We start from the raw sequence: 26,800 nt of genomic DNA, 5'->3' as shown, positions 1-26,800 counted from the left end.
ACCCTAGTACTCTTTCCTGCCATGGCAGGGGGTCGGACTAGATGATCTACTCAGGTCCCTTCTGACCCTAGAAACTATGAAACTATAAATCATTCCTGTAGTTGCCACAGGGATATTACATGATTGTGAATGGTGGAAGAGGTAGTCCAGGCACCTGTGAATTGGAATGATAGTGGTCCTTGAACTGTGAATGGCAGGCATAGTGTCTGTAACAAAACCTCTCCATGAGGATGTATAGGTAATCCTGAATTTATATGATAAATTGTACATAGGCCCAGGCTCATGTGCTTACAGTTCTTTCTGAGAGCTGAACAAGAAAACAGCAAACCAGCCAAGTTTTATCATGCTCTGGAATTTTCACTATGCTATACTGTATTCATTATATTTTACAAATCTCTTATCTACAAATAAAAAGTTAAGCTGTGATTCTCTAAAACCTCGAGAGAGAAGTAGATTATATTATAGAGAGCCTGATCATTGTAGTACAGATGGGCTAAGTTACATACTTCAGATGCAAACTCAAACTTCCCACAAGCATGGGGGATTTGGTATCCTACTTTGGTATAAAGACCAGATACACAATTTGGATCCAGATCTGAAATTATACAAAGATCAGGCACATTCTGAGCTCAGGATTTTATTTTTATTTTTTCAGTCTGAAAGGCACTCTAGATGAGGCTTATATATGTCTCTGTGTTACAGTAGGCCAGGTTCAACTAGGTGACATATGTAAGAATCACCCCTAGTACTGTATTGGCCTTCCTTTTGAGTAATGGAGAAAGCTGTTATCATTGTTTTGCTGAAAAGCATTTATTTTAATTCTCTCTCCATGCTTAGTCAGTGAGCAACTGCAGAAATGTATATATAGTGTGTGCACTGTATATGCATTTTACTGATAAGTCTGAAGCTGAAGGGATTTTTTTAATTTCTCAGGGAAGGAGAAGATATTGGAGACGCAAAACTAAGCAGAGAGACTAAATATTTAAAAATAAACAGAAGTCTAAAAGCAATCTGGCCAGTTTGTTTTACCCCTTAAGCATTTGTGTGGCAGTGCACCCTTTGGTGACTGCCACTTTAAGGGCAGAAAACAGATAGCAGCCAGGTGCCTAATGAGGGCAGCCATTTTGGCCCAGTGCTATAAGCTGGGCTGCAGTTTGCTGCAAGAAGGAAGGAGGTAACATCAGGCTAAGAGGCTGCTCTGGGAATATCAGGAGATTAGGCCAAGGGCTATGGGATGGAGGTGACTCCTTGTCCTGGCTAAGACGTAAAACTGCACCCTGCCAAGGAAGGGTGACCTGGTGGGTCTCCTAGTGGCATGGGAGCACCCAGGAGATGCCAAGCCACCTGGTGAAAGGTGGGTCAGGGTGCCTCAAAACTCCAGCCCCACATCCCTGGTGGTGTTCTAACGAGCAAGGGAAGCCCAGGCTTGTTAAGGAGCCCTGAGGCAGAGCTTAGGCTGGAGGAGGAACCTGGGGCCATGCCCAGGTGGCAGGGTAAAGCCCGGCAATGAGTAGCGAGACCCTGAGTGACAGAAGCAATGATTAAAATGGCCCTGTGAGTGTGGATGAGTGAAGAAGCCCAGTCAAGGCATAGTGGCCCGGTGAGAGGCCAGGAGTGAAATAGGCCTACAGTTGTAGAATCACTTAGTCAACACTCAGGTGAGGGTAGTAGGGGAGACCCAACAGATTGTGCTGGGGCTGACTGAGGCAAGGAGAGCTAAGCCTGAAGCCAGCCAGCCAGCCCACAGTGTTAATGTGCTTTAATGCCTGTACGTGTGGAAGCTGGCCTATTCCTGCTTACTGTACAGTACCTTTTAACCAGAGTAAATTCACATATATACATGCCCAGTAAGAATTATTCACAGCCTAGTTATACATCGCAAAAGCAATTAAATTATTGAAGGTGAAAACTGACACTTCTAGGAAGAAAAGCCAAACTAAGTGGTCTATGATAGTGCTTTTCAACATAGTGTGCCATGAGAATTTTGGAATAATGAGAAGAAAAAAGACTTGCACATGTATTGGCTGTGGGGGAGAGAGAGAACCATCTGGGCAGAAGGAAATTAATCTACTATGCATGTGTTGGCTGTAGGGGATATGCAGTTCGTGAGCCTCTGAATAGCTGTACTGCAGAATTTTGCCATGGCAGTGAGCTACAATGAGCTTATAAGTATGGGGATGGGGAATTGCTTAGCAGGTGTGCTGTGGAAAATTTGTATTAATGTAAGCATACCTTGGGCTGGAAAAAGGTTGGGAAACACTGGTCTATGGCACTTCTAAATAAATATAATACTGTACTCCAATCCAAACCCCACATTTGAGCTCCTCCAAAGTATGGTGTATACTTCAGAATCTGAACCAGGTCTAAGATGCTTCCACTGACCCTTGTTTCTGCAATGGAACAAATTAAAATCTGGGATCCAGACATTTTTACCCAACAGATCTTGGCATCTTTGAAATCTGGATCCAAACTGTGACTCAAATGTCCTAGATTTTAACATATACAGAGCTTGCACCAAGTTCATTGTACTTCTGGGTAGACTGCTAATAGAAACCTGTTAGTAATGGTATACAAACATTCAATTTAGCTAAATTAAAGCTAAACTGAATGTTTATATACTACGCCAAAGACTATGTAATGTAGACATACTGACTTTAAAAAAAGAGAATGCTTGGTAAAAGTTGTTCAGTTTTTAACTATCACATGATATATATAGCAGGAAAGACATATTTCCTTGTAATATTGTCAAATTTATAAAGACCTTCAGTCACTGAAGAGCAGATTGTTCACACGTGTCACTCTGATTCTGGAACTACCCAATGTAAGGTCACAGGGTGTTTAGATCCAGGGTTTGGTTTAGATACCCATCTAGTTAAAGTCATTTATTTCTTATTGTATCTAATAATGCCTTGGCTGCTATATTGCCCAATTCTGTACTCAGTGCAGTTGAGATCAGTCCAGAGGAATGTTGGCTTCAATGAAGTTACTATAGATTTGCACCAATGAAACACAGACCAGGGTATCGTCATCTCTCTCTCATGCCAAAGGTCATCGTTCATTTCACTTTAATTGTGATAAATTATGTATATCAGAAATACTTAGTCTCTAAAGCTGATATTCTGGAAAATATTATGCTAAAAGTGTTAACCTGTAATAATTTTAAGTCTCCTGCATCATTACTTCTATTTTTGCTCTCATTTTAGGTCATTATCCTACATTGTATCCCACATGTGGGCCTTTGGCAGCCTGATGCATATGACTTGTGTTTTGATTTTCTTAGCCAGTTTGCTGACTGGAGTGACTGAAGTTGGCATTTTGCCTTCTGGTTGTTTATTTTGTCCCTGCTACAGAAAAAATATTTGTAAGATCTGTTGATAAATTTGCCAGGTCAAGTTGGCTTGTCTATCCATGCCCACTTTTCTTGTCTTGAAGTTAATCGTTCTCATCATATATCTTATGTTTCATGAACTTGAACAAGGTGCAGGAGACCTAAAGAGACTGAGACTCCTAAAGTTCTAAGGATTTTCAAAATTGCAAGGCTAAGTTGCACATCAAAATGTGCCAATGAATGTATAAAGCACACTGTAGCACATTAGTGGCAAATTAACAACAGGGCATAATAATTTTTTGTTTGTTTTTTTTTTTTTACACAGCCCCTCATTTGGAACATATTGTGGCAGAAGGGAACCTGTGTTTCTCCCCAAAAACTCTGCTCTGTGACAATTTGGTTAGGATGGGCCCTGCAGAGGATACTCACCTTACCCTATCTCTTTAGGTAACCTGAGCTGGATGCATTCCTGATGGAGGGGGGAAACCTGCTCCGTCTGCCTACATGACTGGCATCACATACCTGGGTGAGGGGCTTGGGGTCCCTGGTGGGCTAGAGACTGCCAGTCAGCCTAACAACCAGTGATGCATTTCAGCTTGGTTTGCTGACAGCCAACAGGTGCTGGCCTCCATTGGACCAGGTAAACAAAGTCATAAGAGCTATATAAGTTAAGGACTGCCCAGTAGGAGGGGGCAGCAGCCATGAGGAAAACTCAGAGAGAGAGAAGAGCTGGACCATCTGAACCTTGCTCTCTCTCTCAAAAATCATGATCAATGAACTGCCTGCCTCCAGAGGGAATCTCCACCTGCCTCTGGATGATACTTGTAAGTAAGCTACCTGAGAGCTAACTAGATATATAGCTTGCAGTAACTCAGATACATGATCAAAGGCTACTCCAGCCACCCTGTTTGCTCTATGGGATTTCTCTGATACTACTCAACTCTGTACCCTATTCCAACCCTAGTCCTTGTAACCAATAAAGTTCTCCTTGGTACCTAGCATGGAAGACTTATTGGAAGTGGGTCTAGATTATGCCTTGGGGCCCCCTTGGTTTGGCTGACTAAGGGAGACCACCACTTGTGTTTCCAACTGAGGGAAGCACCCCAAGTTCTTGAAGTGAATCGAGTACCCTGTGTTTCTCAGGGGGCACAGTGCCAGAATCGTGCCGATCCCTGGGTGGTAGCAACTCTGCCCCTAGGCTAGTGGGTGTGTTCCAGGAAGGGGGTCAGCTGGACATGAGGCACCCCCAGGGAGGCACTCAGAGTCTGGAAGGTGGTTGGGTGCAGTGAGGTGGGGGCTCAGCACAGGAGCACCCCCTACTGGCCCGCCACACATGTCAACTACATGTTTTGCACATATAGCATAGCCCCACCGGGTACAGAAAGATGAACATATACAAATAGGGACGTCCTACAGTCTTCCTTTCTCACCCTGATTTTCAGTGCCTGGGCCTGTCCTATAGAAAGTTTCCTGGATAGAAGGAGCATGCTGAGAGAAGGAACCCACACCTTTTATTTCCTCACCTCTTGCCTAGAAGGAGTGGAACAAAGCAAAAGAAATGAGCTACTGCTTTGTTTCTACATTTCATACAACCAGAGACATGTCTGTGACTTGAAATTCCCACCCCCAGGGCTATTATATTTGCCAGTAGTCACTTTCAATCTGGTACTGTCTTGAGTTTGTGTCCAGCTTTTACCTACTGCCTTCCTCAGGAATTTAAAGAATTTGAAAAGTCCTTCAATTCAGTTTTGCATCAGCAACCACAAATCTGAGATCTGAATATTTCTTGAAGACTGCATAAAAGCACTTTTTTTTCATCTTCAGTGACTCCTGTTTCTTTTGTAACCGGTGCAAGTACAGGTAGCAGTCGCAGGAGACAGATACTTATCACCTCCAGTGATTGCTGTGGTGCTGTCCTTGGTTTGGTGTGCTGAGAAAGATGGAGAAATACAGAGACAGTGACTAGGAAAATAACATGAACATGGGAAAGAGTAAAAGTGGAGAGGAAATTTCACAGAGAGAGAAAATTGAAAGAGAAGGTATGAGGAATATGAAAGACCAGAGGACTTCAGGGAAGGAAAAGAATATCATAATGAAAAGCATTTGAAAAGAGAAGTCAAAGCCTTTGTGTGGGGAAGGAGATGTTTGAAATGTTGCCAGTGTGGGTGAAGGGTAAGTGTAGCATCCAGATCTTCAGAGATGCCAGAGAAAGGAGGGAGCTTGCTCCAACTGTTCTGAAATCCCTGAGGTGGTAGCAACTTGCCAGACCTTTTCCTGGGGCAGCAGGCAAAAGAGCCAAAGTCTATTGCAAAACTCAGGATAATAGGAATGTTTAAATAAAGTATAAATAGCAGTTAGAGCCATATCAGTTTTCAAGCCCCAATGATGGATAGTCATGTAAAAAAAATAAAATTCAGTAAAGGATGGCCATCACTAGCTGGAATCTGTGGCTCTCCCTCCCCTTTATGTGAAGGTTTGTCTACTGGAAAAACATTTCAAATGTCAGAAAGCTCAGAGGGTGGTGGGAGCCAGTCTGTTCCCTCTGCAAATATTGGGGTAACCCTTACTAGTTACAAGCAAAGAACATATTTGGTATTGAAAGAGGGGCTATTTGTAGTGGTCAGAAGATTGAAAGTCTTCCAAATGCAGTTAAGCTCAAGTGTCTCCATGTACACCTTTGTGGTAAACCTGAGGGGACTTTGAACTATATCTCCATACAAACAGGAAACTGAAGAGGAAGATTTCTTTCTCCACTTGTAAGGAAAGAAAAAAAAAGGTAGAGGAACTTTGGAATTGCTTACATTAAGCAAAAATGTGGTTTTTCATAAACTCAAAGTTTTGCTTCCTTTCAAAAATCTTTTTAGAAAAGAAAAGGCTCATTAGGATACAAAAAAGGAACTTAAATGATTCCCAGTGGCCTGGTTTTTTCTTTGTTCATCACATACAAATACCACTTTTATGCTGCTTTGTATATCAAGCAACAACTTACAGGAAGTTACCTCTCTCTAGGGTAGAATTCATTACTGATTATACTTCATCAGACAAGTTTTACAACTGCTTCTTACAGTTGCACAGTTTGTGATGTATCATTGCTCAGACTTGCCCCTTCTCAAAGAATAAAGGGCATCCTTAAAAAATACCATAATATACGGAATTGAAGGAAGCAAAGGGATGATCTTGTGCCACTTAGTTTAATAACACTTTTGTTGTGAATGGGAGCCAACTGAGTCTGGCCCTATCTTCATTTAACTCTTGGTAATATAGGATTGATGCATTGCAACCTACAAGTAGTAGGTTACAATGCATTTGTGAAAACATACAGTCCAAAGGTCTCAGATGAGTCAGGGCAACATGCAGCCTGGTTCAGTATCCAGCAGTAGAGGACAGTTTCCACTACACATATTGGCCAAATTAGTGGCTGCAGTGAAGAAATACACAGTGCAGGTCAAGAAAGGAGATGTAGAGGTAAATTCTGCATTTTTCACCAGCCAGCCCCAGCAGTATTGTATACACTCTGTCTGCCATTGGCCTAAAGATCCCCTGGTGTCAGCAGGAGTGACAGACATGGCAGGATAGCGTAGACAGTGCTGCACTTCCTGTGTGTCACCAAAGGGTCTCCGATTTTACGGTGGTTCTCCCATGCTCACTATGGCAGGTGTACTGCAAAGCAGCTGTGCTGTACTGCACAAAGCCAATCTGTATCATTGGTTTTGATCCTGTCTAGATCAGGAAATGATAGAATATTTGTGCTATGTAACAAGTGATATGTTTCTGTCAAATTAAATTAAATTGCCAAGATAGCCTTAGGTTCAGAAATATTCAAAGAGAGAACCTACATTTCAAGTTTCATTGTTGCAGGTCTTTCTCTTTTTCAAGATAATCTATTATTTTGTTCTCATGCTGCTACTAAGCGCAGTTCAACAAATCCCAGCAACCTTGCAAAGGTCCCTTGCAGAGACACCAGCCTGAATGTGAACTTTACATATGCTCTCAATCATTAGTGATAAAGAAAAAACTAAAGGTGCTTTAGTTACACGTTAAAAAGTACCTACCCTAGGAAGTGGCCAAATATGGCCAAATTCTATTGCAACTATTAGGAGTTCAAGTGAATATAGACACCTGAGTGGGATTGCATTCCATCCAGCCAAGTGCTTGAAAAAAATTAGCTGTGTCTACTACTACTTTTATAACAGCTCATTACCTCACCTTTAAGATTAAGCCACAAAAGGAAGCAGGCAGAAGAACCCATCTACCTTTTGCATTAACTCTTTTTCAAGGACTTGTGTAAAGAAGAATAGGATAACACTTGGCATATGGACTGCTGTTATACAGGCAGTCCTTGGACTGACGACACAATTGGTTCTTGAAAAACGCATCGTAAGTCAAAAAGATACGTCTATTTCTTTTGTAACTCAGAACCAATTTTCTCATAAGAAACAATGTTATAAATGGGGGATTGGTTCCTGAACCAAGGCCCGATACCCAATTTTCACCAAAAAATACACCAGAATTTTGTACTCGATCAATTATCGGTGAGTAATATAGCTACATTAGTAAATAGCAATCAGATTGATTTGGAAGGACTTCTTTGAGGTGACTTTGATGGACTTTTTGAAGGGCTCTTGGTTGGACTTTTTGAAGGGTTCTTGGCTAGAATCTTCTCAGGAGTCTTCGGTGCAGGTTTTTCTGCTTTCTTAAAGTGTCCAAGGAAGTTTGGACAGATGTTCTCTGGGGAGATGGGTGACAGCAAACTTGTTCGCTGGCATGGCGTGGCATGGCATCACATTGGATCAAGCGTTGTAAAGTTGAAACTGATGTCAGAAAGTTGAAACAGGGTGTCAATTTATAAATGTTGTAAGTGGAAACGTTGTCACTCAAAACGTTGTTAAGTCGAGAAAGGCCTGTACAGCGTCAACAAGCCTGAGATGAATCAATTCAATCTTTGCCAGGAGTCACACCCACTCCTCAGCCTCCAGGCTGCATGGGGGAGAAGCCCACAGCAGGGCCTTGGCTCTGCCCCACTCCCAGAGCTGGGAGCCATGCTTCCTTCTCAGCCAACCTAGAGGCTGAAAAAGGGGCATGACAATGGGATTCCAGCCCTGCTCCCAGCTCTGAGGAGTGAAGCCAAGCCCTGGTGAAGGCTTCTCCTTCCTCCCAGCCAACTGGGAGGCTAAGAAGGGGGCATGGTTCATGGCTCTCAGCTCTGGAGGGGCAGAGTCAAGCCCCTGCTGCAGATTCCTCCTCCCCAGGCTGGCAGCACCTGGCTGGTGGTCTCGTTCTCTTCTCCCCCAACCCCCACCAGTGGCAACCTGCTGGGAGACTGGTGCTGGGCCAGAGGGGTGAGTTTTTCTCCTCCACCCCCTCCTCAGCCATTCAGAGGAGTGATAGTGCTCCAGCTAGAGAGCAGAGGGACAGGGAGACCCTGCTCACTACAGCAGGGCTGCAAAGTATCATGGGATGCTGAGGGACTGTGAGGTAACTTGAACTGGGAAGGGGTCTGGGACAGGAGTTCCATAAACCAGTTTGACCTAAATCAGTTAAGTCTGATACTACATCCAACCAGATTTATCTTAAACCAATTGTAGCCATTTTGCAAGTGGCTTAATTGCACTGAACTTCTGTTCTGTTACAAGTTTAAGCCAGTTTCTGATCACTTAAACTGGTTTATATATAACTTCTTATGTCCCTAGACTTAGTTTCTGTACTTCAGGCATACATTTCTATTCAGAGCATTATGTTTTGCTGAACAAGCATGGTTGGATCCAGGGGGCATGAGACACACACTGGTGGGCTCCCACCTCCACTTTGATTCCTGCTCCACCCAAAGTTTAAAACGTGGCAACGGCAGCAGCATTTCTAGCCAGACAGTGCTGGGAGTGAATTACTACCTGATCCCTTCTAAGCTTTTCATTCCACAGGTGTTAACAACCCTTTCTTCTTTTTAATGGTCTTGATGTTCCACTAATCAAGCTAAGCCATCCTTTGCTGTGTCATTTTGCTGTTTGTAGCTGCTCCTAGTAATGTAGCTCCTATTTCACAGTCCATATTGTTTTTAGCTCATTCTAATGAATTTTTATTTCTTTTGTTTCAAATGGAATAATAAAACATTGGGCCTCTATCATATTACTAACACTTCTAGTTGCTTTTTAACTGGAAAAGAATGCATATTTTTTTTATATATGATGATCACCATCCGTACCCCATTTTTCAAAATTCTACATCCACCCATGCTCAAAGGGCTAAAACTGGGAAAAAATAGCTGTGTGTTTTTGCCTTACTGTAAGATAATATAAGGGATGTTCTTCATTTAAAATTAGACAATAGGAAGAAGCACTGAAAGAAAAGCAAGTTAGTTTAAACTTCCAGGGATCTTTATTAGTTCAGACGGTTATAAATTAAAGTAAATAAAACTGCAATAGTAGCAGGTCTACATGAGACAGAGAGATGTCTGATGAGTTGCATGGCATTAATGAGACACAGAAGAGATATGAATCAAGCCTTCTGCATAAGTTACTCTGATGTGATTGATGCTTGCTTTGAGGCCTGCACTGAAATTGCTTACACACTACATAATGTACTCGTCACTTACACTTCAAGAAAGAAAAAGTGACTTCCCAACGGGAAGAAGTTTTGAAACCTATCTTGTAACTCAAGTAGGTAGCAAATCTTCCAGACTTGATTCTTCAATGATATGTGTTGGTATAAAACAGGAAAAACTTTGCCAAGTAGGCAAAATTCACTGTTTTCAGTTAGGAGCGTGATTTTTTTTTTTTTTTTTTTTTTTAAACCATGTTAGCTAGTACGGTATAAATCTTAGTGTTATATAAGGTATACTTGTAAAGATTTATTTTGTCACTTGAACTGGAATAAGTTATATCTATCTAACTACTTTTATACTGGCATTACTGGTGGGTGTCTAAACATGTGCTTGGGGAGGAGGTGGGGGGGGGATTAATTAGAACGGCTCCTGGGAGTCGCTTTAATTAAAATGATGCAGCATCTTGTACATGCAGTGTCCCATGTTTCAAAATGGTGGTGGGGTGCTTTAGCTAAAGCTCATTTGTGTTTCCCCGGGGAAAAGTAGCAGCGGCACATCTTGAACTACCACTGCTTGTCCCCAGGGAACATCCATGCCACGAACGCTCTGGCACATGGCTCATTGCCCTGGGTGGGGTAGGAAAGGCTGAGACCAGCAACTGTGCTGGCCCTAGCAGCCTTACTGTCATGTGTGCTGCCATGCTTTTTTTAGGCATGGGTTTTTTTGATTTCAAGATGTCCTGGGGTCAAAAAACGCCCACAGTGTGGAGAACACATGCATATGCAGTGCATGCAGGTATCTGTGGGTGCCACAGATGGCATGTCCACACTCATCTGAACGTGCCCACTATGTCCAAAGTAGGAAGCTTGTACTTTTTAACTACTCCACATAGACTTTCCCTGGGATGAGAACTGGATCCTCTGTTTTTGTAACCCAATGGTGAATCTTCTCTTGTAATTATTTTTCCACTTTATGAAAACATTACACCCATGATAATATAGGAATGGCTGAGGTGGCATTTTTTTATAGCTTATTGCTTTAGAACTTTATCAGCGTTAAGTGTCTCATGCTGTGTCTGGTGTTCAAGAAGAGCATTATTAATACTTATACTGTATTTACATTAATCTATATTAATATTTATATTAATTTATCCTATTAATAATCCATTATTGTTGTTAATGGTCATTGCTTTTTACTTCTGAGTACCTTATGCTGTCACTTAAACCAGTACAAAGTGGCTCTAAAGCAATAGTACTGCATTTCGTACCCACTTTGCACTTATTTAGGTGTTAATGACTACAAAAGGTGCAAAGCAGAGGAGAATCAAGCCCTGTTGTTGGGATTTTTGTTGTTGCTGCGGGTTTGAGTAGTTTGAAGCATGGAAGTTAACTCAGCATGGAAAAAGTTTTTTCAGTCATTACACACACACACTCATGTAGATGCTGTCCTTGCATTTGGAGAATTCAGAAATGGTTTGGATTTAAAACTTCAGAGTTGGCAGGCACATAGTCCTCAGGGAATGTGTACTTTGCTAAATCTAAAAAAATGCTGTGAAATTAAGAAAATAAAAGGGGAATTCTGTTCTGTGAAGGATATTTCAAGGGCCAAATTCTCTATTCTTATTGTACTCATGACCTCCACTGTGTATTCTGACTTCACGCAGCATATCAAACTCTCACTAAGGTCAAAAAGCCACTTTATAGATCCACCCTGCTGAAAAGATATATGGAACCTGACTTTTTTCTGCAGACACAGAGGGCCCTGCTAGCACCGGAACTGGTACACTTCTGTGTAGGAAGTGGATGAAGGATATGACAAGCACACAGAACAGGCATGGTGTCCTTGAGCTCTATGGGGCTCAGCTGCTTAGTAGCTTTTTGAATGCTACATCACAGCAGGGATTTGGGAGTGGATTGGAGCTGGTAGATCTGTTACATGGGGTTCTCTCTCTCTCTCCTATGTAACAGAAGAGGTAGGCAGTGTGCATCTTGTATGGCAACACAGCATGTTAAAAAGGACTCCTTTCCACCCAGCCCATAAGGGAACACCCCAGCATACTTCTTGGCAGCTAAGACTGTGCAGCAGTGTTAAGTTTTAGGCCTAAGCAGATACTAAGTACAAGTGAGGCAGCCAGATAGACACAGCTGCAAGGTCATTTAGGAATACTTGGGGGGGAAAGAAGAATTACTGATGAAATTTGGATATTGGCTTCCAGCATAGTTTCTGGTCCTACATTCCTTTACTCTGACCATTTGCATATTTGATACACATCTTCAGGAAACAGATTTCACATCAGAAGGTAATTTTTAGGTGCAGAAAGGAGAAAGGAAATGAATACTAGGAGGAGTGATAAGTATGCAGGTCCACTAACAATCAGAGCCATCTAATCACTTTATGCCTCAGTTTTCACATGGGACTAATGATCCCTGCACTTTTGTAAAGTGTGCTTTGAGATCTATGGATATGAAGAGCAAAATACAGATCAAACTAAGTACCAGGTCTTATTCCACTTATCATTCATCTAAGTGGTACTTGGGAATCTAAAAAACATTTGTATAAAAGGTGAGTGAGTCATCTTCCTTGTAGCTTTTGATAACTTAGATTTAAAGCTAAAATGAAGGCGTATTATGTAAGTGCATAGTCAATGGTTTTTCAGAGGCTGTAGGAATAAGAAAACACTTAGGGTGTGTTTAGACAAAACAGGGGCCCTAAATTGAAATGGTGAGTTTTTAAAAACACTGCTTCAATTTAGGGCAAAGTACCATATTTTCTTGCATATAGCCCACACACTGATCTAACCCGCACCAATGTATAACCTGTGGAAAATTGTATTTTCGGAAAAGAGTCCATGTATAGACCGCACCCAAGTATTCCCCGCACCTGATAGTATCAGTGCCAGGGGCGATTTTAAGCCTATTAAGCCTGAGAGGTGCTGGCCCCAGTTGCGGGCGCTCGCTGCCGGCATGCGGGGACCAGGCTCTCACTGCCTACCTGCAGCTGCCCCCTGAGATATAGCCGCAAGCGCGGCCACTCCATCAGAGCTCAGGCGCCGGGCAGCCCCTGCCAGGCCCCACTGTGCGGCTGCAGAGGAGCACAGTTGGGTGCGGGGCTTCCGCATGTGGCGGGAGGGAGGCAGAGCAGGCTCTGCTGGGCACGGCTGCTGGAGTGGAGCTGGAGCTGGCTAAAAGTGGTGCTGATTGCTGCAGGGGAAGGATGAGGAGCTGCAAGCGGGGGAGGGGAGGCAGCCCTGCTGTCCACCGCCAGCTGCGCTCAAGTCAATCCTGCTGGGGCTCACCACTGCCATGACATCAGCCCGCAGCCGGGGATGGGTGGGCACAGCACAGTTTTAATTTTCATTTAAGATTATTCTAAAGACTCTGTATAGCCCGCACCTATCTGTCATGTTTGTAAAAACTTTTATAGCCCACAGACTATATGCGCAAAAATATGGTAAGCTTCCATGTTGTGTACACCTGTGTCTTACCTGCCTTTCCAGTGGCAGGGAGGGGAGGGCAAGCTGCCAGTGAGCAGAGCAGTCCCTGGGCTGCGGGGGAGGGGTGGCTGGTGCTTCCCTCCACAGCAGCAGCAACCCACCCACCCCCCAGACATCCAGCTCAGGCAGCCCCGGAGGGCACCGCAGCTGTGGAGGGAAGGACCAGGTCCCTGCAAAGCTCATGCAGGCAGGCAGGTTCCAGGGGGGCAGGGAAAATCAGGCTCACTCCTTTTTTGGCTTCTGTGGAGCGTTTTCCTGGGCTGCTTCTGGGCTGCCTGCACAGTCCCTGAGCTGCACCAAGCCCAGTGCTTTGCTCCATGGCTGTAGGGCAGCAAACTAAAACTCCTTGGAGATGTTTTAGTTTGCTGCACCCCAAAGTCATTACACCACCAAATGTGCTACACTAGCTGGAATTAATGCTCAATACACTGACAACACGTGCAAACGCCAACACCATTAAAGCAATGTAAAAACATTTAACCCACTTTAAAGTGCCGTGCACACATGCCCCTCATTTCATCTATACACGACCGTAGATGCCTAAGTGTCCCATAGAAACCTAATAAGATCTGGTTCTAGGTATTTTTATTGTTACATTCAATTATTAAAGGTTTTTGTTTGTTTGTTTTTCTTTTTTGGACACAGGAGCTGTGAAGGACAAAACATTCGCTACAGAACATGCAGCAATGTGGTAAGTGAAATTTAACTGTCAGTGCCATACTAATAATTAAATAAATGTTGAATATGATAACATAATATAAATAAGTAAAGATTGAAACAGTATGATAGTACCATAATTATTTCTGGTGCCACAAGAGTACTGGAAAATTATTTTTCATCTCTGGAGCTAATCTAGAGGGTATGGAGGAGATATGGTAGGATGATTATCTTGCCTGGGTACAGTTACTAGTTTTATAAAATAGAACAAGTCAGAGATGTAGATTCTCCATTAAGTATTACCACTGTGGTAGCACCAAGGGCCTCATCCTCTACTCTTTATTTTAGTAAAACTGAATTTCAGAAGATCTTACTGCAGGACTGAGCCTTGAAGAATCAATCTCCACAGAAAAGAGGGGGAAATTATTGACAGGCAGCAGAGGATAACATGTTTACCCAAATCCAAAAAACTTTGAATATAAAATAACCCCCCAATACTTAGATTCTGTGTATGGAAAAAAGTTTTAATACGTTATCATTTTCCAGGCATAGTGCCTAATTATTGGAGTATCATCTTAAATTCATCCCCCCCCCCATACTGCTACAGTGGGTAAAACAGTGGGGGGGGGGGCATCTCCTTTGCCCTCTACCTCCCTATTTCTTCCCCATACAGCCTGCCTGCCTGTCCATCCCCTGGTGCCTACCTCCCACACTCCATCTTCACGCCCAGCCCTTTTCCCATCCCCAGCTCTCCAAAGCCTCTCCCCTCCTCTCCCCCCACCCCTGCTTTTACAGTCAGATGTAGCTGTGGCTCAATTACCTCCCCAGTCATGGAGCACTTGGAAATGCAGCCCCTGCCTAAGCAACACAGCAGTGTCCCAGGGATGGAGCGCACTGTTGCTGATTGATTGATTGACTGGGCAGAGCATGGAGTTCCCATGTGCTCCATGTCCCAGGAGAGAATTGAGCTGGAACTGTAGCCAGACCCAGGACTGTAAGTAGAGGAAAGGGGCAGAGACTGCAGGGGCAAGCAGGAGAGGAAGAGGCTGCAGATGGAGGTGGAGGTGGGGGGGCAGGTGGCTGCCATGGATATGACTCTAGCCCTGACAGAGCTTAGGGCCAGAGTCAGAGCTGCAGCAGCTCACTACATAGCTATAGTCTCTCTCATTCATCTGTTCTCTCCCAGAATCAGAAGTCTTTTAAACAGTTATTTGAAGGGGTTTTTAGACAGTCCCTGTACTCACTGTAATGAATAGCAGTTATAATTTAGCGATGTTCCGTAATGGGGACTACAGAAGTTGAGAATTGGGAAATGGTCCTTCAGTTAGGGTACTTGGTGAGAGAGAGACAAAGGCTAGGTACAGACATTCAAAAAGTTGGAGGCAAGATCAGTCTACAGGGGTTGCCTACTACTCCACAGTCAAGTTCATTGTTTAGTTCTTCTCACTGATGTACACCTTTGTTTATTAAACCCAGTGAACATTACACTTGTCTCTGATATTTTGCCAGCCTCTGCCACTACAAAAGTTTTTCACTTATGTTCTACCATAGAACACAGTTTCCGATACAATAAAATTAGAAGCCCAACTTCTGCTCTCACCAGAATAAAGAGCTGATTTCACTGGTGAAAGCGGAAACAAGGACTATAATGTGGAAAGTCTTGTTTGATTCCAAAAATTGTAAAAATGATCAAATTTCATGGATCAACATCAGTTCCACCAATAAAAATGGAAAATGAGGCCAAACATGCAGGGGAAGCTTTTTACATGCCTCACAAGGCCAAATTCAGAGGCCTTTCAATGGGAGCTTTGTCTGAGATATAAAAACTGAGTAAACTCCTCTGGATTTGGCACATTTTGTTTTTCACCGAGCACAATTTGCAAAGCAATATTTGGTTGTTCCTGCACAATGCCATTCCCCCATTCATAGGGAATTATTGTCCTTTTCCCTCATGCTTCTGCTTCAGTCAAAAGTTGAAGTAGACTCTGGGAGTATTCTTTGGGTCACTGAAATCCTCTTTCCGTCTAGACATGTACTTCACTAACTGACAACAACTGGAGTAGTCAGTAAACAAGCCTGCCTGCTGCTTCATGGGCCATTTTCCAGCTGTGAGGCACTTATACTACACCAGGACATTGAGGAGAGCAGGAAGGTTAATTTGTGTCAATCAAGTTGCATACTGTAGATTCATGGAATATAATATGAAACAAAGGAAAAAGACACTGTCAAGCCTGATAGACTTATAATTAAACCTTCCAGCTTTGTTTTGGTTTGTGAGTGCACACACATTGTATCAGGCCTCCTTCCCTGCCTGCTTTGCTCCTGTGAGCACTGAGGGGGCTGATGTGTACTAGGATCCTGCTCTGCATGGGTTTGTTGTTGCTGGATCGCCCTGCTGTGTAGCTGAGATTTCACATATGTCACAAGCCTTGTTTTGGAATTGCTGTGCTGATCTTTCCAAGACAAAGAGGAATGTTTTGTTTTTTTAATGTTATTTTTAGGTTAGGTTCAGTTTTGGGCTCTTGGATCTGGACAGTTTTCCTTCACAATAAAAGCTTGTATAGCTTTGCCTGGATGAAGTATCTTAACTTACCTAATATTTAATAATATTGGCTCCAAAATTCTAAATAGGTCAGTAATGTGACTAGCTGCATGATGCATTTAATTATCTAATGCCAGTTAATCCAAGCTTGCATTCCTGGGATGAAATCCTGGTCCAATGGAAGTCACTGGGAGTTTTGCTGTTTTGACTTCAATGGAGCCAGGCCTTCACCCCTAACTTGAAAACTCCAAAAGGAGCTCATTTGAGATGCTGCCATGCTAAATATTGGTATACTGTTCTCTTATCCCTAATAAATTATAGCTTTCCCCCCACTTTTCTTTCTCTACTGCTGAGTGTTTCCTAGCCGGAATAACCCTAAATAAATCTTCAAGCTTCAGACCTTCAAATGATTGTTTTGGTCACTTGGTAATAATATCTGATTAGAAGATCTAGCATGCCTTTATCAATAGAAAAGGGTTTCTTCATATAATCACATGCTTATAGAGTTATTGTATTTAAATATTTTCTATTTGCCTTCTTTTTGCCATTATGAAACATACTAACAGTTTGAGATAAAAGGGTCTTTTTTTTAAAAAAAAAATATATCAGTAGTATTTGAATGCACAGCCATCACAATAACACATGCAAAACAGGTCTTACAAATATATAATTGGCTGTATAACTCTCTCGTGTAGTCATGCACATGGACAGAAGCACATAGTTACCTGCATAATTTTGCTTACAAACCTCAAGCATTCTTTCTCAAGAATATTCTTCACAAAGACACAGAAGACAAGGGGACCTCTGGGTGAGCCCTGCATTTATCTCTAGCATGGGGATAAATGCTTCCTTTTGCTTTCAAGGAAGATGGGAATAAAAAAAACCCCATAATGAATCTAGCCAATCATACATTACTTTACAGATGGAAAATTGTCTCTTTGATTCCTGCAGGGATCAGCTTATCCCCTGAAACATGGGCTTCAGTTACCACTAGACCAGTTTACACAGCTTCTACACTGGTGTTATCAATTATGAAATTAGCCAGATGTGTAGTTTGGAGGGGGTGGTTATTTCCTGCCAAATGTAGCTATCTCTGAACTCACACACCTTTGTTTATATGACTATCACCTCTGAGAAAAGGACAGTCACAGTTACAAATGTTTAAAAGCAGGGTCTTTGTTTGGGGGATGAAATTAGAGAACTGGAAGTGTACTTCTTGGAGTTTGGCAGTGAGCACATTTTCACAGACATTATCATTTGTGGGATTTTTGCCACAGATGTTTTTAATTCATCTAGAAATCAGATTACAGGAAAAAATAGAATGGAATAGGGGAGAGGAAAGGGGTGAGAGAGGTGCATCTGTTTCTTTAGTGACCTGTGTTACTCTTTGAGAGCTGGTGAGTCCCATTCACGTCTGGGGGCTGTGAGGGGTTGATACCACTGTCTGTAAAGCTATTGAACAGTCCTGTAGAGAGAGACATTTGATTCTGCATGCTCACCACTTAAGCTGCCTTACAGTGTTGAGAAACTGGAAAGATTATGAATGTGAATCTACATGTATAAATAGTGAAAGCAGGAATCTGAAGCTGATTTGGCTTATGCATTATTTAGAATATTTTTGTAAAAATACCAACATTAATTCCAAATATTTTTCTGACCATGTTAGAGTTTCAGGATTGTAGGGAAAAGATCCATTTGTTTTCCTTTGGAAAGCTATGGTAAATGCAGTAAAAACACAATTTTCTGTCTCGCTGGGTTATTATATGTCTTGCAGTATGAAAAATAAACAAACATTTAAAAAAGTGACTCACACTGTGTGAAACTTCTGGAGTTGGATTCTTCTGCAGTGCCATATTTTAAGCAGATAATAGATGGATTTTCATTTTTTTTGAGCTGTTGAATTCCGCCTTTTCTTTCTTTTAGACACTCTCAGCTGCCAGTTTTTTTTCCTACTTTTGGTGCAAGACTATTGTTCTACCTCTTTTTACCCCTTTCTCTCTGCCTCTCTACGACCATCCTTTCATCTCATAAATCTCTTTCCTTTCTCTTTCTTCATTTCCTTTAGGTTTGGCCTTGAACCTCTACTGTCCCCATCTACTGTCAGACCTTTCTTCAGGATGAAAATGTTTAGATTTGCCCCTGGTATTTTTCATTTTAAAACTTTTCTCCCCAGAGCTAGCCAGAAACATTGATAAGCACTGGCAAGGAGCAGAAAGCAAAGTCACACATAGGGCAGGGATCACAGTGAAGGAAGCAGAAAGCAGAGCAGCAGATTGGGCAGGAAACACCCTACAGGTAGCAGAAAGCAAAGTAATAAATTGGGCAAGGGAAGGGAATTGGAGTGGCAGTTGGAGATGGTGAGGGACTAATTTGCAGCATGCCAACCAAAAAGGTTGGCTCCCACTGCTCTAGCTTGCTGAAGAGCCTTTCACGCCTATCTAAATACCAAAATATAAAATTACTATTGTGATGCCACCTGCTCAAATGAAAACAAGGCATATCAGAAATTGTACAAGCAACCCATTTTTGTGCAGTAATGCTTTTTTAAAATCAGTTCTACAGATCCAAGATAGACCCTTTGGATGCTAGTCCATCTTAGATTACCACACCCTATGATCATTACTCACAGTCCCTTTCTACCCAACACTCTCACTCTTTGCTTGGCCAAAATGCTCCCACAGGTTGGTTTGACTTCATCCCCTTCTAACTTACACTCAGACAAGGTATTCACATCCCTTCTTTTTACCACCATGGGCTCCTTTTGCATGAACAGGGATCAGTACCACCTAATTTTTAAAGCAGTATCGCTGTAATGGACTGAGTGACAGTTATTACTATACATAAAAGTCAATATTGTTGCAAATGTCATACCAGTAATGTTCAAACTGGTGCAAAATGTTCTCAGATGTGTTGGAGTAGGTTGTGCATATGGAAAGCATCAAGGCCTACTGCATGGAAAGTCAAATCTATCCAAATCTTTAGCAGGATTTTGTTGTTCTACCTTCCGGTGGCTGGCACAGTAAGGGGAGAGCTGTGCAGAATCCTTTTGTAACAAAGCCACCTGGTTCAGGTGTTTCCATCACTGGATTAATTTATAAGATATTATACTAGGTTGTATGCATGTGAAAACTTGTCCTGTGGACTTGCTTATGTGAAAAAGGCAACAATAAAGCCAACTCAAATTTCCTTATTAACACCGAGTTGACTTAAACTTCAAAATGTCTCTTAAACAGCAGCTCTCCTGTATTAGAATCATATTGGGACTATGGCCCATATCTTTCAAGGTGTCATGTTTAAATAACTTTCTTGTCTCTGAACAAGATATTATTTTCACTGTGACTGCCCAAGAATTATTTCTTTCTATCAGGAAACAAGTGCCTTTAACTATGTTATTTTAATAATGGCCGCCTTGAAGTCTATATTTGTGTTTCCCTGTCAGCTATCAGAGTAACCGTAAGCCTGCCTGACCGTTGTGTTGTAAGGTTGACTTCTTCCTAAATGAAAATATCTAAAGAGTTGCAGGGCAGATGAGATGAATCACTGCAGGTGTCCCATTTACCCCAAAGGCATTTTCAGAATCTCATCCCAAGCCTTATAATTCTCTTTTCTGTTTTGTTTGTCTGACTCCCATCTCAATAACATATGAGTTCCTCTCATAGTATTGGGTTCCATCTCATACTCCTCTCAACACAAAGTGACATATAGTAAATTAACCTGAAGCTAAAAAGAATTGTTTCTCAGCATAGTTAGGAGACTCATCAAGAGCCCAAAGGCAATAAAATTTGCAGTTGAACTGTTTGTCACCTAACATGAAATAACAAACAGGAGAGTGTCTACTCTAAGTGGAAGGATATGTTTCTCTGTATAAAAACAATATTTTTTCTGGATATTGAACTAATATATTGAATTTCAATTTTTTTAACGTCACAAAATTCTCAACACCCCACCTCCTGAAGTGTCCATTCATACAAATGCAGATTCTCAAAGTAGTTTGACAATATGTACAATTTCTATTTATTGTCATAATTCTGGATATTTTCATTCCACCCAGAGGTGAATATTTTCCAGCAAGTTAGGAGTTAAAGGTTGTGCCAGAAAACTGGACAGGCAGTTTTCCTTAGCATCCCCAGTAAATTCTTGCTTTTTTACTTATAACCTCTTGGGGCATGTCCACACATGCAAGCACATGTGCTTGCAGCAGCTCAAATAGAAGCAGTGCAAATTTGAGCTGGGGCTTTTTGCCTCAGTGCACATGCCCAAGCATGCACTTTGGTGTGGGGCAAATTGTGCCACTTGGGGCAAAATAACCCTGCATGGCACCTCCCAGTTCTGCAGCCAAGGGGAGCTAGAGCCCAGGGCCAGCACCTGTGCTGTAGCCAACAGTATAAAAAGCTGCCCTGACCTACCCCCTTCAGTACAAAAACTACCTTGTCAAGTAGCTCAGGGCTACTTGCTCTCAGAAGCTTCTGGGGCCCAACCAGTTGGTACCTGGGGACACTACCCCTTTGTGCTAGCTGGACTGCTGAAGCAGCCCTGAGAGTTCCCTGCACCCTTTACCCACTGCAGCAGTCTGGCAGTGAGGGCTGCTGCCTGGCTGTGACCTGCTGCACACCTGCCAGACCTGGATGGGGACTGCACAGCCAGTGGGCTGTGGCTGCAGAGTTGGCCTTTGTGTGGCACTGTGATATCACCAAAGCAGAGTAGTGCGCAAGGATGACATCCTTAGTTTTGCTTGAGATGCATCAGTAGATGCATGCCAGTGTTTTATTCTCTCTGCCAGCTATGGATCACATTGGTGGCTCATGTGGTCTATCATGACCCCCAGGTCTCTTTCTGTTGTGGTGCTGGCAAGTGTAGCACCACTGAGCCTATAAGTGTGTTGTAGATTATTTTTCCCCAGATGGAGCATGTTACATTTTTCATGTTAAACATCACCAGGTTTTGATCCACCCACCTTGCAAACCTATCCAAGTCAACCTGTATCCCCAGCCTGTGCTCCATTGTGACAACACTTCCCCATAATTTGGTGTCATCTGTAAACTTTGCCAGTACACTTTTTTAACACCTGATCTCCCATGATCTCCCAGCCCTTGGGTCCCATGGCATTTCCAGGGCAGGGAAATCATACTCATGCCTGTGGCTGCCAGGACCAGCTGGGGACCCCAGCCCTGGCTGGGTATCGTGTACCCTTGTGGCTGGAAGCACAGTCAGCTGACAGAGATCCCAGCCACAGGGGAGACCCTTCATTAAACCTGGATATCAACTAGCTATAAAATTGGTATATATTTTCAAGGTCTAACTTTATACGTGGTTTTACCTTTTTATGGCATGATAGGTACTTTGCCCATGTATCTGGTTTCAATCAAATGCACAAGTAATCAGCTAATTGCAAAATAATGTAACATGTAGAGGGGACCCAACAAATAGTGCATGTCTAAATTTTTCTACCATGTTCTTGTTATTGAAAAGCTCATTTTCACCATATCAGCCCAAGTCATGAAAATAAATTGGTTTGAATGAAATCTGAACTGTTTCAAGAAGACAAATATAAAATATGGGTTTTCTTTCTGGAACTATGTGGGTTTTTTGTAAAATAAATGAGGACATTTGCATTAGAAATAAAACAAAAGAAGCATTTTCATGTCAGCTTGACTTGCAAAGACTGAAATAAAATTCAAAGTTAAGCTTGTCTTGAAATGCTTCATCAAAATATTTTCTGCAAAAATATGCAATCGAAGTAGTTTCCTTTTTAAAATAAAATTGGATTTTTCTACCAAATTTGGGCACATTTTGGAGGGCAACCTGGAAAGGCAAAGATGACTGTATTTATTTTGAAAATGACTGAAAATAACCCGAATATAACTCTGTCATCTTAGAGCAAACCCATACTCAGACATAAGCCCCATGTAATCCTTGTAGTTTCATTTAGGTCCATGAAGGAATATACTAATACAATTTTGTTCTTATTGTTTGGTGAGTTTTCTTAGCAGTGATGTCAAATACAGAGTAAAAAGAAGTTGGAGGTTGGAGTTACAGTATTGAACCGTCTATTGATATTATCTTATTTACCTGTTTTATTTATTCTACATTGCTCTTTTCTCCTGAAGATCTGTTGGGGTTATTGCTCAGTCTTTGTAATTACACACCCATATTGAGCAAAGATATTAAACATGTGCCCAAGTCCCTCTGAAGTCAGTTCAAAGAGCAGGACAATGGGGAAGCAGGCTTTAGGAAATTGCACTTGAAACAGGGTGCCAAAAACCCTGAGACATACAAGGCCTCCAGGCTAATGGCAGCTTCCATTAAATCCCTAGAAGTTTTGCCAGAGGTTTCAATAGTAAGACAAGCTGGAGCTGAGGCCTGTGGCATCATTTATATTTTTAATAAGCAAAAATGAGTATGAGTAAAAGCCTAAACTCATTACATTTTTCCTCAGTGAAGTATTTCATTTTACTTTTATCTACCTGTCCATCCATCCATCTATTTCTAATACCTAATTAAGGGGAAAATACAATCCTAAACAAGTTGTTGTGGGAATTCACCCTATACATGAAGAGTTACTTTAAACGTGAGTTGTAAGCCATTTACAAAAACTCAAGATCTTGTTTTACTCTCAATTTTCCCCTCAGTCTCCAACCTCCATATTTTCATTCATTTGATTCAGTAGACTATTATATCAGATACTTTACAGCTGCAGCTGCTCCCCACTGCCACTTTTCTCTGCTGCCCAGAGAGACAGAAAATTGTGTTTTTACTGCCCAGATACTTCTTTACAGAGTAATTCAGTTGTTAGCCATTTTTTGCACAAAGGAAAAGTTCCACGAAGAGTAAATTGCTCTTGGCCTCTTCAAATGTACACACATATATACATATACTGTAAACTGTTTTAAAGGCTCTGCAACTGCTTCTACCTTCTAACAGGCTAAATATGATCTTTTACATTTTACCCACTAAGTAAACTTTAAAATTCCTGACCCTCTTTTGTCCCATGAAATCTGATCTACTTGTCACCATCAAGGGGCATATGGGATTCATCTCATCTTTCCCACTGCCTTATTGATTAATAGAAAATGTTTTGAATGGGATTCAAATATGGCAGAACTCCATGGACCTTAGGAATTACAGTGGAGCAAATAAGAGGTCAGGTTTAAAAAATTAGTTTTGGATGGAAGACAGTGAAGGAAACCTTAATAATGTGGCCAGGATTAGGTGCTGAAGAAATGAGGATGAAACCTCTGTGTTTATTTTAAATTAGTAGGTTTCATATACCCCAGGGAATTTTAACCATCTTTAAAGTTAATTCTAGTTTTACAGAGATGGAGGAAATCTTGGCTTGGTGGGGTGAACTGAGTTTACCGACATCCTGCATAGAGTCTCTGCTGATCAGAAATATTCCAAAAACTTTTGAAAGGCGTGTTGAAGGTCATGAAACAGTTTTCCAGACTTCACACAGTAATTTTAGGCAAAGCTAATCAAGAAAAAGTTACCTTTCTACCTTACTAGTATAGCTTGCCTTCCCAATAACAAATAGTTATGGATAGGAGACAAAACAAGTAAAAAGAAATTTGATTTGAATAAGTTTTTTTCATTCCGTACGGCCCTTTCTGATTTTCCAAAGAAAGACCCTCTCACCCACATTCCCCCATATGCCTGCAGATATTTTTTCTTTAAATGAATGCATACACAAAAATGCAATATTTACATATTGTGCTCAACAGGAGCAAGCCCTTTTTTAGTCTTCCTCCCCAGGATATAATACAAATAAATAATACCAATTTAAAAAGGACAGAAGGGAAAAAGAGACAGATTTTATACTGACTTCACCTACTGCAGTCTCATGGACATCATATATTATAGGGTAAGATATGAGGATATTATTTTTTATTATTTCACTTTGGGTGTAAAGAAACCATATTCATTAACATTCCCAAACAGAACCACAAACTACTAGAATGTGCACAAGTACAGGTGCATGCATTTGCCTGTGTGTTGGTACAAGGGACTGAAATTCACCACAAGCTGATGTAGAGATTTCTAACAAGGCTCTCAAATAAATTAAGCTCCAGACTGTAGATTGTAGCTTCAGTGAAGTAGTGCAGGGGTTGGCAACTCAGAGCCTGCAGGCTTGGCAGAAGGGGGCTTTGCCTATGCTGTGTCACAATCAGATGGCCAGGCACTTTGCCCATGCCACATCATGACTGGGCAGCAGAGAAACGTGGCAGTGGGGAGCAGCTGCAGCAGTGAGTTCCTAGCACTGTCCTGCCTTCAACCCAAGCTAAGTCATTCCAACCTACTGCTGGAAAATGTTACTGACCCCTAAAGTAGCATATAGGCCTCATGCTGGTCCTCAGTATTGAAGGGTCAAATTCTCACCCCTGTGTGTGAATGTATGCCAAAATAAGTATGCTTTTGTGAGTGCTTAAATTTATTCTTTGAATGTCTTCAAGCTTCACATGAAAACATCTTCAAACACAAGCTCTACTGTTTAAATCAATTGTTATATTTTGATCATGGATATCAAAGACTGTAAGTATTTAACAGTTGGGGCCTAGTCACCTGCCGTGTCCTGAGAGCTTGTTGACTATCGTTTTTTAAATTTAAAAATAAAATCCAGCCAAACAAACATAGTATTGAATCACGCACAAAGCAGAATTATGAATTCTGTATCCCGTGTGCTTTATTGGGCCTTTTGTCTTTGTAAAAATAAAGTTGTACAAGCCAGGAAGTTTTGAAGGCAGAGCCAAGCCAGGACCAAACAAGAGATCTGCCTTGGCTCTCTCAGTCACAGCCTAAGCCAAAGCCATTAGTCCTGACTCTCTACACTTATGGATAGGAAAATTCAGAGAGGGATATGCACTGTATGGTTTTTGTGGCAGGAAGCAAGACCACAGTCTTCCAATTTGCTGTCTCTTCCTTAGTGAACACAGAGCTAAATTGGACCTTAGGTCAAGCTATAACTGCTTTGTTCACATCTGTTTAAAAGCAGAACAAAAGCCCCAATTCTGCCTTTGGTTACACAGCTCCAAGGGTAGAATTAAATCCACAATATAGATTGATTATATTCAGTTTGTCTCAGTTAAAGGGCGTCCATACTTTGCCACATGCCAGGCTGCACTGGAAACTTGCCCTGAGCATTCTGGGAACATCTAACTTGCATATAATTCAACTGGGGATTTTAGAATAAAAAATAAATGAGTCTAAGCATAATATTTAATTGTTCTCACATTTCCTATTAAGTAGGAATAGAAAATCTGTGTTGTCTCAGTTTTCAGTAAAAACCCTGTGGTTGATCAACTTTAGTCTCATCCTCAAGGAGAGAGTGAATAAAGCTCTGGATGTTGTCTTTTGATATATGTTATGCTAGAGCATGAGATGGCCAAAATCCTCATTCCCACTACATCTCTGACAGCCAAAAAATTGTGCTATTGTCTGAATAAACTTCATAAGCCAAGCACAGAAGACTTTTGGCCAGATCTTGGTCCCTATTCTGCCCATGTCATACCACTCTGGCAGCCCAAAGTGGGAAGAACGGAGGGAAACTACTATGGCTGCGCAAAAATTTGACAGGTGTTTTGTTTCAAAATGAAATGAGGGTATTCGAAACGTTTCATAAGTTTATTCAGATAATAGAAACAAATTTTTGGCTGTCCATTTCTTTAAGTTTTGAAATTGTTTTGAGTTTTGAAGCCAGGCTTACTGCAGCTAAACAGAAACTAAGGAGAAGGAGGGGAAGGAGAGGAAGGACTTCTCTCTGATATTGACATCTAGCTCCCTGTTCGATTCCCCAGCTCTCTAATTGCTTCCCCCAGCTCTCTGATCATTTCTCCAGCTCTTCCCAGAGGGTGCTGGCCCCTGATCTGTGCATGGGATGTCAGCAGGCTGTCACTGAAACTGCAGAGGCAGCCTGCTGAAAACCAGCATGCAGATCCAGGGGCCCGCACCCCATGGGAAGAGCTGGGGAAGCGATCAGAGATCTAGGGAATCCAGCTGGGAACTGGGGGAATGTTCAGCTCCCAGTTGGATTCCTCAGCTCCCCAATCTTTCCTCCAGCTCTCTGATCACTTCCCCCAGCTCTTCCTGGGGGGCCACCAGTTCCAGCTGCAATGGGAGGGCTGTGGGCTGTGGAGCTGTGCCGGGGTCTTCTCTACGGAGCTCAGCCCGGTGGCAGGAGAGCCAGTGGCAGAGCCACTTGGAGCGCAGCTCTGGCTCCAAGCGCAGACCTGGCCAGTGGCTGTCCTGCCA

General features: G+C 42.0%; 1 protein-coding gene across 10 annotated transcripts in view; it reads left to right on the top strand.

Annotated features, from left to right (window-relative positions):
* ADAMTSL1 (ADAMTS like 1) overlaps positions 1 to 26,800 on the top strand; it is a 639,880-nt gene that overhangs the window by 367,094 nt on the left and 245,986 nt on the right. For 9 of the 10 annotated variants that reach the window (XR_002104654.1, XM_019554877.1, XM_019554882.1 and 6 more), the window contains one exon: positions 14,005 to 14,050. Coding sequence is in view for 9 of the 10 variants with exons in the window: in XM_019554877.1 (XP_019410422.1) it covers positions 14,005 to 14,050 (46 nt within the window). In the remaining variant the exon portion in view is untranslated. Of the gene's footprint in view, positions 1 to 14,004; positions 14,051 to 23,323; positions 24,417 to 26,800 lie in introns of those variants that run through there. The other variant, XM_019554879.1, reaches the window with a different exon arrangement.

Source organism: Crocodylus porosus, unplaced genomic scaffold (assembly GCF_001723895.1).
Source record: "Crocodylus porosus isolate Cpor-Errol unplaced genomic scaffold, CroPor_comp1, whole genome shotgun sequence".
NCBI classification, from domain to species: domain Eukaryota; kingdom Metazoa; phylum Chordata; order Crocodylia; family Crocodylidae; genus Crocodylus; species Crocodylus porosus.
This window is presented reverse-complemented; position numbering and strand designations above follow the sequence as displayed.